Genomic DNA, 13,867 nt, shown 5'->3' on the forward strand with positions numbered 1-13,867 from the left:
TTTGTTATCCACAATTCAGGTAATAAAATAGCCACTGCATCCTGCTCAAAGCAGCATTTATTAAAGATAGTATCAAGATAAGTCAATGCATCATGAAGCTTTCCCTCCTACAAATATGTAAACAAGTTGACAGCAAGTTATTATTACAATATAAAAATTAAAGCTTACATTGCATTTTTTTAAAGCTACTAACTTCAGTCTCAATGTAGACAGTCTCTGGTCTGTAGCATTTAAAAACATCAGTCCTTGAAAAATGTTAAAGTATTGCCTTTGCACATACACATTTTTGTAGAAAAATACTTTAAGATACCAACTTCCCATGAATGAAAGCAACACCAAAATAAAATGCATCTGTTGTCATGAACGGCATGTTAAATGCATCTATAGCATTTACTCCACCATTCAGTTTAACCAAAATTATCTTCTGTTCATTTTAAAATTAATTATAGTTTGCAAAAATTATTTTGTGTAATATTCAGTTAATTCACATAGCAAAGCAATCAGCATTAAGTAGCTAATATTGGCAGTTACCTTGTAATCAGTCTGGCCTATGGTTATTTGCAACTGAGACCATCAATTTAATACTCATCTCAAATTTTGTACTTTAGCATGTACAGCAGGCTCTTGCTAAGAAATCTGAGTCAGTTCAGCTATATTTTAGAAAGGCTTGAAACCTTTATATGATTGAACAAAACAATTATCTTTTAAAGTACCTTAAACCTCTAAGTTTAACTAAATTAGTCCTACTGGTAGCAGTCAGTCAGTCAGTTCTCAGGAAACACTTTCTTCATAAGATGATATAATTTGATGTGAACTACACCTAACCAAACCAAAAAGAATGTTAAGTTAAATTTTGATTTTTGTTTACCATTTTTCCAGTGAGTGTACTGGCAAGAGCTAGACAGATCACTTTGGTAGTTGCTAAGGCAAAAGAAGTTTGAAAATTCCCTATACACAAAGTTTAAAAGATTGTGTAATATTTCAAAGCCAAACTAAACTAAATTCAGCAAGCAGAGAGAAGTACATATCAGTGGGATGAAAGCTAATCATGCCATTGTACCCTGCTGAGCATCAGCTAACAGTGAACAGCAAGGAATTAAAAAAAATAGTGAACCAGTTCCAAGATTAATTCCAAGAGCAAAATCGAACTGTCACGAAAATAATTTTACAGTAGGATATTAGATGGAAAACAACAGCTAGAAAAACACTGGAAGTTTTATCACTTTAGATAATATCTGAGAGAACGCAAGTACATTTATATGCAAACAGTAATGAACATGAATAATTCTGCCAGCTTGCCTAGTTCCATGCATAGTTCAGAAAAAGGAGAGTTTATTTAGCCTCTGTCACTACTTAATTAGCAAATTAAATTTGCCAGAATGTATAGCCTCAAGTACATCACAAGTAGAAGAGCAACTTACTGACCATGGTAAGTGTGGTAGAGCCTGAACTACTCAAATGATCTCTAGCCCTGGCAATGTGAAAATAACACAACCCCCAAAATAGGATCTACCGTGAACTTGTATCAGGAACTGTAACTCTGAAAGAAGAGCTTTATCCTGCTCCTTCATGCAGTATTCTGATTTGTAAGAAGATGGCAATTTCATTGCCATGCTCGCTGATAAAACAAACATGATGAGTTAAAGCACGATGTGGCAGCAAGTGCTCAAGGAGGATGCTCAACTGGAAAGTAAGAATTAGAGATTCCAACCAAGGCCCAGGTTAGTCTAATTTTCAAAGAGGGGTGAGATGCAAATACAAAAGCCTCAGTTTCCTCTAATGTCTTATATACCTGAACACATAGCCAACCTTTCCCTGCGCTCAGGGAAGCAGATGACAAGCACAAGCATTCCTGAGGCACAAGAGATGAGCCATGCTCCGGGGAAGCAGTCCTTCTGATCACTGCCTCCCCCTCAGACAGCTCCATAAAGAAGCTGCATCACAAGGTGCAGTTTTGGTTAGAGAATACGATTTTTGCACTACCCTCATTTGGAAGAGAGCAGCCTTCCTGTTTTCTGGTATGAAACTGCATATTTGAGTAAAGTAATACAAGCTTTCGCCTTTTAATCACATACCAACTGCTGCAACTTCTTCATAAAGGATTTAACTTCCTCAGAGATGCCAGAAGCACTGCGCCATCAGCATTGTTGTATTTGACCAAGGCTTTGCACTTTGCTTGCAAACGCCTACAATAGCAAGTAACACAATGCCAATACAGACCAGCTGCATGTTTATCCACACAATTCAAACCCTGGCCCAAAGTCTCCAGAAGACAACTTCGAACCCAGTATTTATCAACAGGCCATCAAGCAGGCCTACCAGCCATGACCCCGCTATTGCTGTAATAGAAAGAAAAAGAACTGCAGCAGGCCCAAGCCTTAAGAATATGTTTAAAAGTGCTGCAGTAGACTTGCAGCTGGCTCTCATACCTGGGGGAAGGTCTAAGGACTGGAGTCTGAGATCCGAGGAGAAGAGGGATCACGCCGCTTTCCTTCCAAAAGTAACAGCCTTTCTCCCCATGCCAAGTAATAAAATACTATCTACAAGAAGTGGATGTTTTCTCCCTGAATGCACAATAGAAATATGGACAGACGGAAAACTGAAGTCAGCCTAATTCTCAGAATTGCAGAAAATAGAACCAAAGCGGACTTCAAAAAGTCATTTTGACAAGTCCCTGCATTGAATGGTATTCCAAAATTAATCTCTGTGCAGAGAGTGATGCCGTGGACTCTACGTTATAAAATGGCTGACTAAATCAACTAGACTTTTAGAAAAAGCTATCTGTATGTAAATATTTTAGTATAGACCTTGAGCAATAAAAGAAACTACTACACAGCCAACTTTAGAATCCACATCTGATATGAAATATACACACATACATGTTCTAATATATATATATTCATTCTTAAAGCAATGCAGAGCAAAACCAAACCAGGGCCTGAATAATCTATCATACATGCCTTCATCTCAGCATGACTTCTAATACACAGCTGATGGGCTGATCAGATCCCTGAGGTCTATCACTGGAATTGCTATAAGTTTTAGTTACCACCATTTTAACCAAAACCTGAATTAAATCATGTTACATCTCTGTAGGTGAAGGAGAGAGACCTAAACAAAGCAACAAAAACCAAACCAGCAATACAGATAAAAAAAACCCCACACAGCCTTGTAGTACATAGAAAGGCACCTGATAATATTAAGTGTTAGTAGCAGTTATCTACAGCATCCTAAGTGTTCTTAAGCAATCAAGATTAATTAAAAAAAGATCATTAAATACAAGAATTGCTGGAATTCAAAAGATAAGTCTAACCTAAGAAGTCACTAAAATGACGTGTGCAGCTGTAAATCAGTAAGAATGTGCAAAACTATACAGTTTTGCATAAAGTGCTAAATGTACCCTCAGTTTGCACCTATTAGTGTTATATAAATTTGTTAAGCTTGACAATATGATGCAAGAAGATCATCCTAAAGATGTACCATATCTACATCATCTTTCCTTTTCCTTCCCCAGCATCATCCACTGTCCTTTAAACTGTACATTTTTAAATTACACACAGGCCTTTTCAGGAATTGTAGTTGAGAAAAAAATATTTAAAGTATACCTACTGTTCTGTGTAAACCTGGAGACACTATGGGTTCAATTTTCACAAGCTCCAAGTACTTACAACTTCTGTTAATTCAATTGGAGTTGTAATTATTTCGGTCTGTTTGGTAGCTGTGGTAAAAGGCTGTTTCCTATTACTCATTTAATTCCCATTTAAGGAGTGCTGAAATTCCTACTATAACTTGACAAAGATTTAAGTCTAAACAATAAGCAATTATAGAAAAGCAGAGTAATATTTTATCTGACCATTTAGGTTCATAAAACCAAGTCCTACCATATCTATTCGTATCTACTCATTATATGAATCATACACAGGTCTTTAACACTCGACACACTCAATTCAAGTCATTATAATACAGCAGTTTGTCTTGCAGGCATTGCGCAATACACTCAGAAGTACACAGCGGGCCTCTTCTTTACTCTGTATTTCAGTGATCCATACCGTATCTGATGAGGAAAAAAAAAAACATAACTTAAGAAGGAGCTGAGATCACTTTAGGCAGAAATAGTGCTTACATTCCACTAATCCAATCTAGCACATCTTTAAATGTGCTTTGGACACTCCACAGATTCACTAAGAGAATCTACAACTGAATGAGATCTAGTTTCAACAGAACTGGGCAAGCATGGTCTCAACTGGTTTCCCAGAATCATGCAACAACTTCTGTGAGATCCCATAGACATTTGTCCTTTTCTTTAAATTTTATGACACATGCAAGTATAAAGCACTTTGAATCATACATACAATCTTCTCTTTGTGCATTACAAGTCAAAGCAGGCCATATGTCTATGGGAACTAAAACATTCTGAATCTTCTTTAATCCATTAAACACCAGATGTTTAAATGTGCAAAACCAAGACACACCAATGCAGATGACAATACCACTATCTAGACCCCTTAAGGTGAGCAGTTGGGCTTAGTGGTGTCAGAATTTGTATTACAAGCACAGACTTTATTTCATCTCTCCTTCTCCCTTTTTCGTCCGTTTATTTCATTCACATACTTCCCTTAAAAACCCCACAGTACAAAAGCTCCAAGCTTAGATATTATCACATACTTCCTCCTCCATTTAGCATTCTACAACCCAACTATTGTTGAAAACCCATCTAAGATGAAGAAAAAAAAAATTCTGCACTAATAAAAAAGTCAAAGTACACTGTTAAAAACAAACTCAATACTTAACTAAGATTATACTTGCCTCTTTACGGCCTTTAATACTTTTCACAGATTTCATGCTCTGAGTTCTTCGAAGGCCTCTCTGAGCAAATGCTTCATCCTCTGAATGTGTCCCCTCCATCTCTTCATCTGTTCTATCATCCCCAGGATTTTTTTCCAGTGGATTTTTGTAACCTTTAAAAAACAGTTTTACAAAAATCTTTAATAAGAAGTAGCTGTAACTTTTAGATTTCCAAGAAAGCCATGAGTTTCATCTCTAACACACATCCTTTATTCTTTTAACCAGTCTGCCAGCTGTTTCAGAACAGCTAAACACCCCGTCTGCCAGGAGCTTGTCACCTCTAACTCTGCCCTTCGTAAGTAACAAGCCACTTTGGTCCGTAGGTATGTAATGCAGTGGTTCCCCAGTTGTCCAAAATTAAACCATCAGTCTGCTACCATTTTCTGCTTTACACTGAACTGCTGAGACCTCAGTGGTCATCCTGAGAAATACTTAGGGTTTTTGGCCACAAGCCCCATGAGAAGGGAGTTAGACTATATGACCTTTAAAAGTCCCTCCCAACCCAAATCATTCTAGTATTCATAGGGTCATACTTGCATATCTTTGCATATTTAGTGTCAAAATTCCTTTCAGATCGATACAATACCAAAACACTATCAAGGGCTGTTTACATCCCTGCAAAAACAAGGCCAAGATTATTACCAAAGCTACTCACGAGAGGGCGCAAAGAGCCTAAAAACACGTCCTGAAGAGATCCTTGGTGTCCAAAAGCCCTGAATCCCCACCACAGCCCTATCTATCAGAAACCCCCAAATGTAATCCAATTCTTCCTCCCTGCCAAGCTCTCCTTTTATATGGCCATTCCAGAACATACAAGCTCTAACACGCAGGGACACCTTTTAGCCTCTAAACGCAACTTTATTCATGATCAATGTACATCTCATCTTAAGGCAATATTTAGGCTTAATTAGATTATTTTACTTTGGTCACTCCATCTTCTCCCTCTGAAATTAGAATCACACTCACCTACTCCACAGCTCCTTAAGGCAGACTTGCCTCTTCTGCCACTCTAGAGGCAACGTGTCTCTGCCTCCAACAGAGTTTCAATTCATCTTTTTCAGTACAAAATATGTGAATCACATCTGTTACTCATATAGTTTCTGTTTGCAGTGACACCAATACTTCCTTGTGTCTATTTGTAACACCTCTTCTGATGCATCAAAATCACATTTGCTTTTTTCACAGCAACCATACTCAGCCATCCTATGATCAGTGTCCTTCTACAACTAGGGCTTTTCAACTGATCTGCACAAAAACTCCCAAGCTCAGATCACAAAAAATAACATTCTGCTAAGTGCAATGAAATATCACTGCATAGTGTTCCTAAATCTGTACCTGTGGTTTGTTCCTTTTTAAAATCTCTAATGCTGAAGAAAATAAAGAAAACAGGAGAGGTGTACACTAGGTTTGGGTCCAGGAATAGAAACAAATAAGTTAAACTAGCTCTAAGAAAGCATTTTGACATGCGAGATTGAATCTCACTACTGGTGATTATTCACATAGTATAAACTGTACCCGACTTTTTTTTTTTTTTTAAATGGAATCTTGAGCATTTTCAAGCTATTTCAGAGAGATAACTACTGCTCTCTTACTGAGAAATAGCCCCTGCCCAACAGCTCCAGTGACATCAGCCCTAATGCAACTGGTGATGATTTCATGGGCTCTCTCACAGCACCCCCTGTGTTTACATTGAGCAGCACAGAATCCCCTGGGCAAAATGAGCAATTCAGCTTAGGGCCACTCAGGTGGACATTGATTCCTCACAAACACCATGGACTTGATGCAATTCCTGAAATTTCTCGTACTCTCCAAGCACCACCCCTCAGAAGCACTGACAGGCTTAAGTGAAAAGAAAATAAATAGACCAGAGCTATTTCTTTACCTTGTAGCTTCACCACTTTAAAAGGTGCAATTGACAACCTTCGACTGAAACCTTCCTTCAAGCATCATAGGTGCAAGGGCAAAGTGATGCTGATAATATATGTAATAATAAAATAATAAGACTAATAATAAAATCTCTGCAAAAACATATATTGGTCACTACACAATCTTTTCAGTGTTGATGTGCATGAGTCCATTATGACAATTTAATGCTTTCATTATTCCTATCACCACATGCAATTTTACATCTTGAACTATCATTACAGACCTCCTGAATTAATTTTTTCATTTTCTCTTCCTATTTATTGAGCTTCCATGAATTTTCATGTTTCATTTTTCATACATTTGTCACAGAAACACCACTTAACATATTTTTTTACTTCCAATTAAGCTTTACTTTGGCAAGGAATTGTCATTGCTAATTGGCAAAGGTAGGAGTAATGAGTACAGTACGACCACACGATTAGTGGCTGCAAGAAGAAAATAATTCAGGGAGTATTTTTCAACTGTCATATTTTGTTCAAGTCAACTGTGTTCAAGTGCACTAGAATTCTTCCTAAATGGGATAAATGTATTTCTGTTTTCCCACTTTTGCCTTTGGTGAATTGTTCTTTTAGCTATAAAAAATAGATACTTACCTGAAGAGTCACTTGCAGAGGCTCTGGTTTTCTTTTTTGCTTCTGGTAAGGACTGACAGGCTCTCTGTCCTACTGGCTCGTCTCCTTGTATAGAAGTCAAATCATGCATACTGAAACTTCGCAGTTTCTCAGTTATCGCACCTTGACTCTGAAATACAACAACAACATCTTTAAAAACAAAGCAGAGATGTAACTTTGCTGTTCAGCTTGGGTTCAGATGTTTAAGGCCATGCATCCTTGTTGCACTACAAAATTCACTGAACATTAGCATGCAGTAGATTCGCATTTGCTTTAAGTGTTGCTTTTACCCAAGCTTAACTGTATATTGCTCCTAGATAAAGTTACAGGGAAGCTAATGATTTCATTACAAATGTCTCATTTCACTCCTTTAATCTGAGCAAATAAAGGCTTTTTGGGCAAGGGGAAGTGTTTAAATGGAAAAAAAAAAATCAGAAATGCTCAATTCACTTCAAACAAAGCAGTGCTAGGTAACATGACAGTAGCTTTAACACTTGTGTTTCAAGAAATGTGGTTGAAGATAAAGATTTCCGCTATTTTGTATTTTACCCTCTACAAATTTGAGTATTCTTATGGAAGGAAAAAGCTGTTAAAAATACAGTCTGTAACATGAACTCAAGTAACTGAGAAACTGGCAGCACTACAAAAGCTGTAGTTGACAGAAACTTGAAACCACAAACCAAAGCAGTCCTGCCTGGACTACAGGCTGCCAGGCTCTCTTACTCATGTAGCTTTACTGCTATAAAACAAACCCAAAAGCTAATGCTACACACAAGGACAGTTGATCACAACTGATCATTAGTATTCCTTCTCTGATTGTCTCTACATCTTTTCTACATGGGACATACAGAAAGTTACCCTTTGGAAAGGAGGGTTGTCAAGCAGCTCTTTCATCTTACACCAGATGATATTATTAAAGCACTGAAGTTTAATTTATTGTATAAGCAACTGAAAGGACAAGCACATTACTCAATGTCATGTTAAAATAACATTTAATTCTTCCCTCTCTGGCATACAAGGCAAAAAATAACTGTTTCAGAGGAAGGTTGATAAGCCTGTGCATGAATCCCACTTCAAGCAAGGGTTCAAAATGGTTTCATTCTTACAAATGAAGTTTTCAGGTAAAATTCCTCATTGAGCATTATGCTAGCTAACAGTAGCAGAAATCTGGGTACAATTCCACACACCTTTCTCTGCAGCAGCACCAGCGTAAAACAGTTCTTGCACCACTGGCTACAGCCATTTGTTCTCACTCTCATGGCAACAACTGGTTGCAGATGGTAGATGAGCACACTAAACTATTTCATGCTAAAAATAGCCATGTAAAGTGAAGAGACAGTAGAGTGATACTCCTTAAGCTTGCACAGCCACCAAAGCTGGGGGCAGCAGGAGGAGGGGATAAGTGGCTGAAACCTAATATTCATTTTCTGTTGACTAGTCATTAGTACAACATATAAAACTAAATGTGCTACGCAGGCAACTTACAACTCCATTCATACATTGCCAGTAAATAATAATGAAGAAAGAGTTCCTTATGAGAGAAGTAGGAGCCTTTAGTTTTCTAGTTATTCCTGCGTACATGTAGGATGACTGACAGTTCTCAAGAACACAACTACAGCTTGTCTTTGAGTTAGGATGCACTACTAACACTGCAGTCTGTGTATCAACTGTTGTAGAAATTCTGACATCAAATTTTATTCCCTAAAATGGCTTAAGGCAGGCCTGCCCTTCCACCACTCCAGTTCTTGTATTGAAAAGCATTTGCACAGCAAACCAGATGAGGAAGCAGTTATGCCTGAGAGCAAACAGTCAGCTGGTAGGACAGTAGAGAACTGCAGGGACAGGGCTGCTGCTTTTGACAAGTAACAGCTTACAGTGTCTGCTACAACACAAGGCTGTTGATCGATCTGCATCCACTGCTTGAAGTGACACAAGTGGGCTCAGGTCTCAACCACTGAACACTGAAGAATGCACAAAACAGACCCAGTTGGTTCTCAGCAGAATCCACATAAATTCAGCACAAGTCCACACTAATTGTGGACAGAATCTACTATAAAATAGTGACAGCAGCTAGATTTAGCCAGAAGCAAAAGTACAGAAAGACAATGGCGTAACAGTTGCACAGCAAGTTCATTCAGCATCACAAAAAGACATTTGGAAATTGTACAGAATAATGTATAACTAACACACTACAAGCCTGTATTTCCTATTCCACTGTAGATACAGAGGAGTAGATCCAAGCTGGCAATGCTTAGCTTTATTTTTCAGTGCACCTTTTTGAATACAGAATTTTGTCTTTCAAAGGGGAAAAAAGTCACGCTATGTGCCATAAAATAACATTGTGCCCTTAACCAAACTGCACGCTCAATGAAGCTAGAGCTCCTGCAGAGCACTGCCTCATTCAGCAAGGACACAGCAGATTCATACAATGGGCCCTTCATTCCAAAACTGCTTCCAAGACGGAAAGTTTTGCTCAAATTACACACCGCAAATATTATGAAGTTTGAAAGGACACATATACAAATAAGAGATGCAGAACACAGCCTGAGAGTCACAGTAGGACTGGGGGCTGCACAACCACTGCTGTACTCTACAGTCGTGGTCACACATCACACTGGTCCCATGCAGGTACCCCCTGCAGCCCCCCAGTCTCCTCCTGCCTGGATGCAGCCTCCAGCCCATCCCTAGGAAGATCCAGTCTGGCCAAACTGAGATGGATTTCTGCTTCCCACCACTGCATAGACTAATTGGAGGAAAAATTTCAAGGTGCTGTCTGTGGGTGTGGCATTTTTTTAATTATTAAAAAAAAGCCTAACACACATCACTATGCTTGCACAGCACTTCAGATTTAGGAAGATTCTTCCACCCCTCATGCCCCAAAGAAGCAGATAATTGCTTTCTGTCAAAACAAAGCATTCTGCGATAATCTGGATTACTATCAGCTCAGAATGAAAGTTTTACTGAAAAATACTAAATACCCTCCTACTGCAGGAAACGTGAGAGTAACATTCACACTTAGACTATTAATGTACTAGGAGCTTTGCTATCTTGTTTGAAAGCCACAGCTTGAAAGCAAGATATTTGCCCACAAAATGGGAGACAGAGCAATCCAATTGCAGGTGTAGCTGGAAGGGCATCTTCTGCTTCCACACTCACACCATGGATATGACAGCGGCCACCACCTGTCCCCAGGGTGCTATTCCGGAGAAGATGGCAGAGCAGCTGCCAGGTCTGCCCTGCTGTCCCATCATTTCAACAGTTCTTATCAGTAAAGAAGAAATACAGGAAGCTGCATCCAGCCCAGCGGCTGCCAACTAAGCTACACCACAAAAGATCGAGAGACATGAATTTACAATTACAATGCAGGAAAAAAAAAAGCAGAGGACTTCAGCGCTCAAATTTCTTTGTAAATGAACGCTCAAGAGAGATGAACTGTGAAGTTTGTGTTGTCTTAAACTAAATGCAAGTCTTGAAAAATTAGTCTACTTATTTATTCAATAGTGTTTCCTAAAACATATTAAGCCCTTTCCAGAGACCACATTCATTACCAGTGACCAACCTGAAGCGCTAATTTAAGTTGTAATGGGTTTCTAAATCTAGTGTTTGATAAATCTGGCCTACTTAAGGGACTCCTTTTGAGACTCCTCGGGCTCTACTAAGCTATTAGTATGCCATCTCACCAGCTGACCCTCATATATGAAATGCCCTTCTCTATTTTGTTACTGGGCATGTATTTTTACAACCCATATACTTAACCCAGGGAAGCTGCTGTAAACAGACACCACACAGTATATCTGCCTCAGGGACTTTCTTCTCAGTGCTCAGGCTCACTGCACAAGCCGCTTGTCTTCATTGGACAAGTTCTCAATGGGCAGCGTGTCCGCAGAGCTGCTCAGCACTTTGTGGGCGCGGAGCCGCAGCACCCGCGTTCCCAGCTGTTCTCCCCCTGATCTGATGCCGGCTGACAGGGAACGACTCCTGTTCCCTCTCGACCTGGAGCGGGACTGCTGTCCCGTGGCTGACCCCTGCAGCATGCCAGGCACTCGGCGGGGATGAGGGATGAAAGCAAGACTGCTGGGGAACCGAGATGGGCACCGGCTGACCGCCACAGCCGGCTAGGGGATCCCTCCTCCCTCTGCCGTGCCCTGAGCAAGGCCATTAGAATAATATGCAACTAGCAAGGAGGCAGCAGATTCAGGATGACTGAAAGACATGCAGAAAAACAGCCTTCTAAATATATTATTACCACCGCCACCAAATTATACTTTACAAATGAACAATATTTGTGTGACCTCATTAAGGACGACAGTGCATTTCACAGCTTAATGAGCAGCCATCCCATGTGTGGTGATACGGAAAACTGTTTTTGCTAGTAGCTTGGGAAGTCAGAACTTATGTGTTGGCAAAAATTGGAATGGACAGGTGTAAATGGCACCTCAGAATATCTGGAAAGCAGATGCATCAGAATACAAGATAAAATCAGTGGTACTTAGTGCCTTGGACATGATTTCCACAAATTCATACACTATTGAGCTGAAAGACCTCCAACAACTTTCCTGGCATTAAAGGTATCTTGTTGCTGACTCTTTTACACTCCTAAGAAAATTTTTATTAGTCAAATAAAAAAGACGGTCTAGGCCGCATTTCATCCTTAAGTCTCCTGAAATCAGGATTTTACAAGTGTTTGTTTTCCTAATGTATGGTATTTAGCAAATTTCAAAACATTGAACTTTATATGAAGAGTGGTTAACTAGTACCTGCTAAAAATATCTGTATGGCAATGTAAGCAATAAGCCATGACTACTGCCAATTACATTTCAGCATAACTACAGTGGAGCAGGTTTAAATATCTATGCCAAATTTCATCAGACTGACCTGGCTGGCTCCTCCAGCCCCCCTACACAGCCAACTAGCCTTTTAATACTAATCTCATATTCCTTTGACAGCCCTTGGAGAAAACCACTCTTTCCCACACTTTATCTTGAAAATACTCCAGAGTTTCCACACAATTTTACCACCTTCTTAAAGTCAGCATAAGCAGACAATGTAGTGCCTTGGACACTACACAGTGCCTTGGTCACTTTAGTGAACAGAAGCTTTCTTTGGACCTCCCTCTTGTGTTTAACATCCCACATTCTCTGCTCCTAATTTGGGATCTGATATGTCAGAAGAAGCATGCCTGCTCCTTAAAAAAAAAAGCTACAAAAGCGTCTCTCCTTCCCATCAAAACTGATGCCACAAATAGGATTCCATTCCTGAAACCCTACCGCATGCTCCGCCAGCTCGTGCTGAAGGGATAATCTCGTCACCTGCTGGAGGCAGCAGTCAACTCTTGAAAAACAGAACAAAAATCAAGAACACGTGCATTGTCTCCATTTGCCTGCATGGAACAGTCACGCTCAGCTTTTTGGAATGACAAACCAAAGAGATGTTCAACATGCCAAAATAAAGATTTTCAGAGAGTATCCTCTTCCATACTGCTCAAAAATCATGCCTATTTTAGGTGTTTGGTATTGTGGTGGTTGTTTTGCGCAGGCATCTCATCTGCGCTGAACTAATTCTGTACAAATATTCATGAGCATGTTTAACAAGTTTTAACAAATAGAGCAGGCATCTTGCCAGTCAAAGCTGAAGAGCAATGAAGTCTAAGCACAGACATTTAGGAAAAACTTATTCGTTATTTCAGAAGAAAGTGGGAGGAGATATTTCTGTTATTTATTTAACAATATTTCTGTAACACCATAAGGATTAACACGGAAATATTCAACCTTGGCCAGCCAGACATAAGGAAAACACACAGAGCATAAGCATCATTAGAGGGGCACATTGTAATAAACTATGACTTGCTGTTTGGCAAAGAATTTGCACTATAGCATTTAGCACAGTTCTTTAACTTTTTCCTTGTAGAGTACTTTGAGGTTTTGTTTGTTGGGTTGGTTTGATTTTGTTTTGCTTTAAATCACCTAGATACTTTCATTCCTTAAGAGGTACACTCTATTTCATTTCAAATTATTTCATGACTCAAGGCAATACTAAGAATTTGAATAATAAAAAAGAACCAGTGGTCAAACTGCATCACATCCTCTGTATTTCTGCCTCATTATGTCCATATTTTAAAACAAAAAGTCATCTTTTTTACATTAACACCCACATGTATCTTTTTAAAGAGAGAAGACGAACAAAGAAGATATTAATGACTTCTTCCAACCCTTTTCAAGATAGCATTTGCAAATGTAGTTTTTCAAAATGTTTTTGATTTATAAAGCAAGAAGTTCACATAGAAGCACAGAAATTTAAGTTAAATGTTAGCTGTACCTACTTAACTTTGACTGCCAGGGATCTCTACATCAGTTTCTGTTATCTACTAACAGTATTCAGCTTTTCAGTCCTATTACTACAAAGACAGGAGTTCCATTTCTTCCCAGGTAGATATTAATCCGGATAGCCTTAAAATTATCATTTAAGTAGAACATACGCATCTTTCC

General features: G+C 39.1%; 1 protein-coding gene across 1 annotated transcript in view; it reads right to left on the bottom strand.

The window, feature by feature from the left end:
• Window positions 1–39: 39 nt before the first annotated feature.
• Window positions 40–13,867, bottom strand: part of REEP3 (receptor accessory protein 3) — a 40,421-nt gene continuing 26,593 nt past the window's right edge. Inside the window, exons 6-8 of the mRNA XM_065842879.2 lie at window positions 7,365–7,512; window positions 4,807–4,958; window positions 40–4,054 (exon numbers count right to left, since the gene is read on the bottom strand). Coding sequence (XP_065698951.1) covers window positions 3,998–4,054; window positions 4,807–4,958; window positions 7,365–7,512 — 357 coding nt within the window. The 3' untranslated portion in view covers window positions 40–3,997. The remainder of the gene's footprint in view (window positions 4,055–4,806; window positions 4,959–7,364; window positions 7,513–13,867) is intronic.

This window comes from Patagioenas fasciata, chromosome 8, assembly GCF_037038585.1.
Source record: "Patagioenas fasciata isolate bPatFas1 chromosome 8, bPatFas1.hap1, whole genome shotgun sequence".
NCBI classification, from domain to species: Eukaryota; Metazoa; Chordata; class Aves; order Columbiformes; family Columbidae; genus Patagioenas; species Patagioenas fasciata.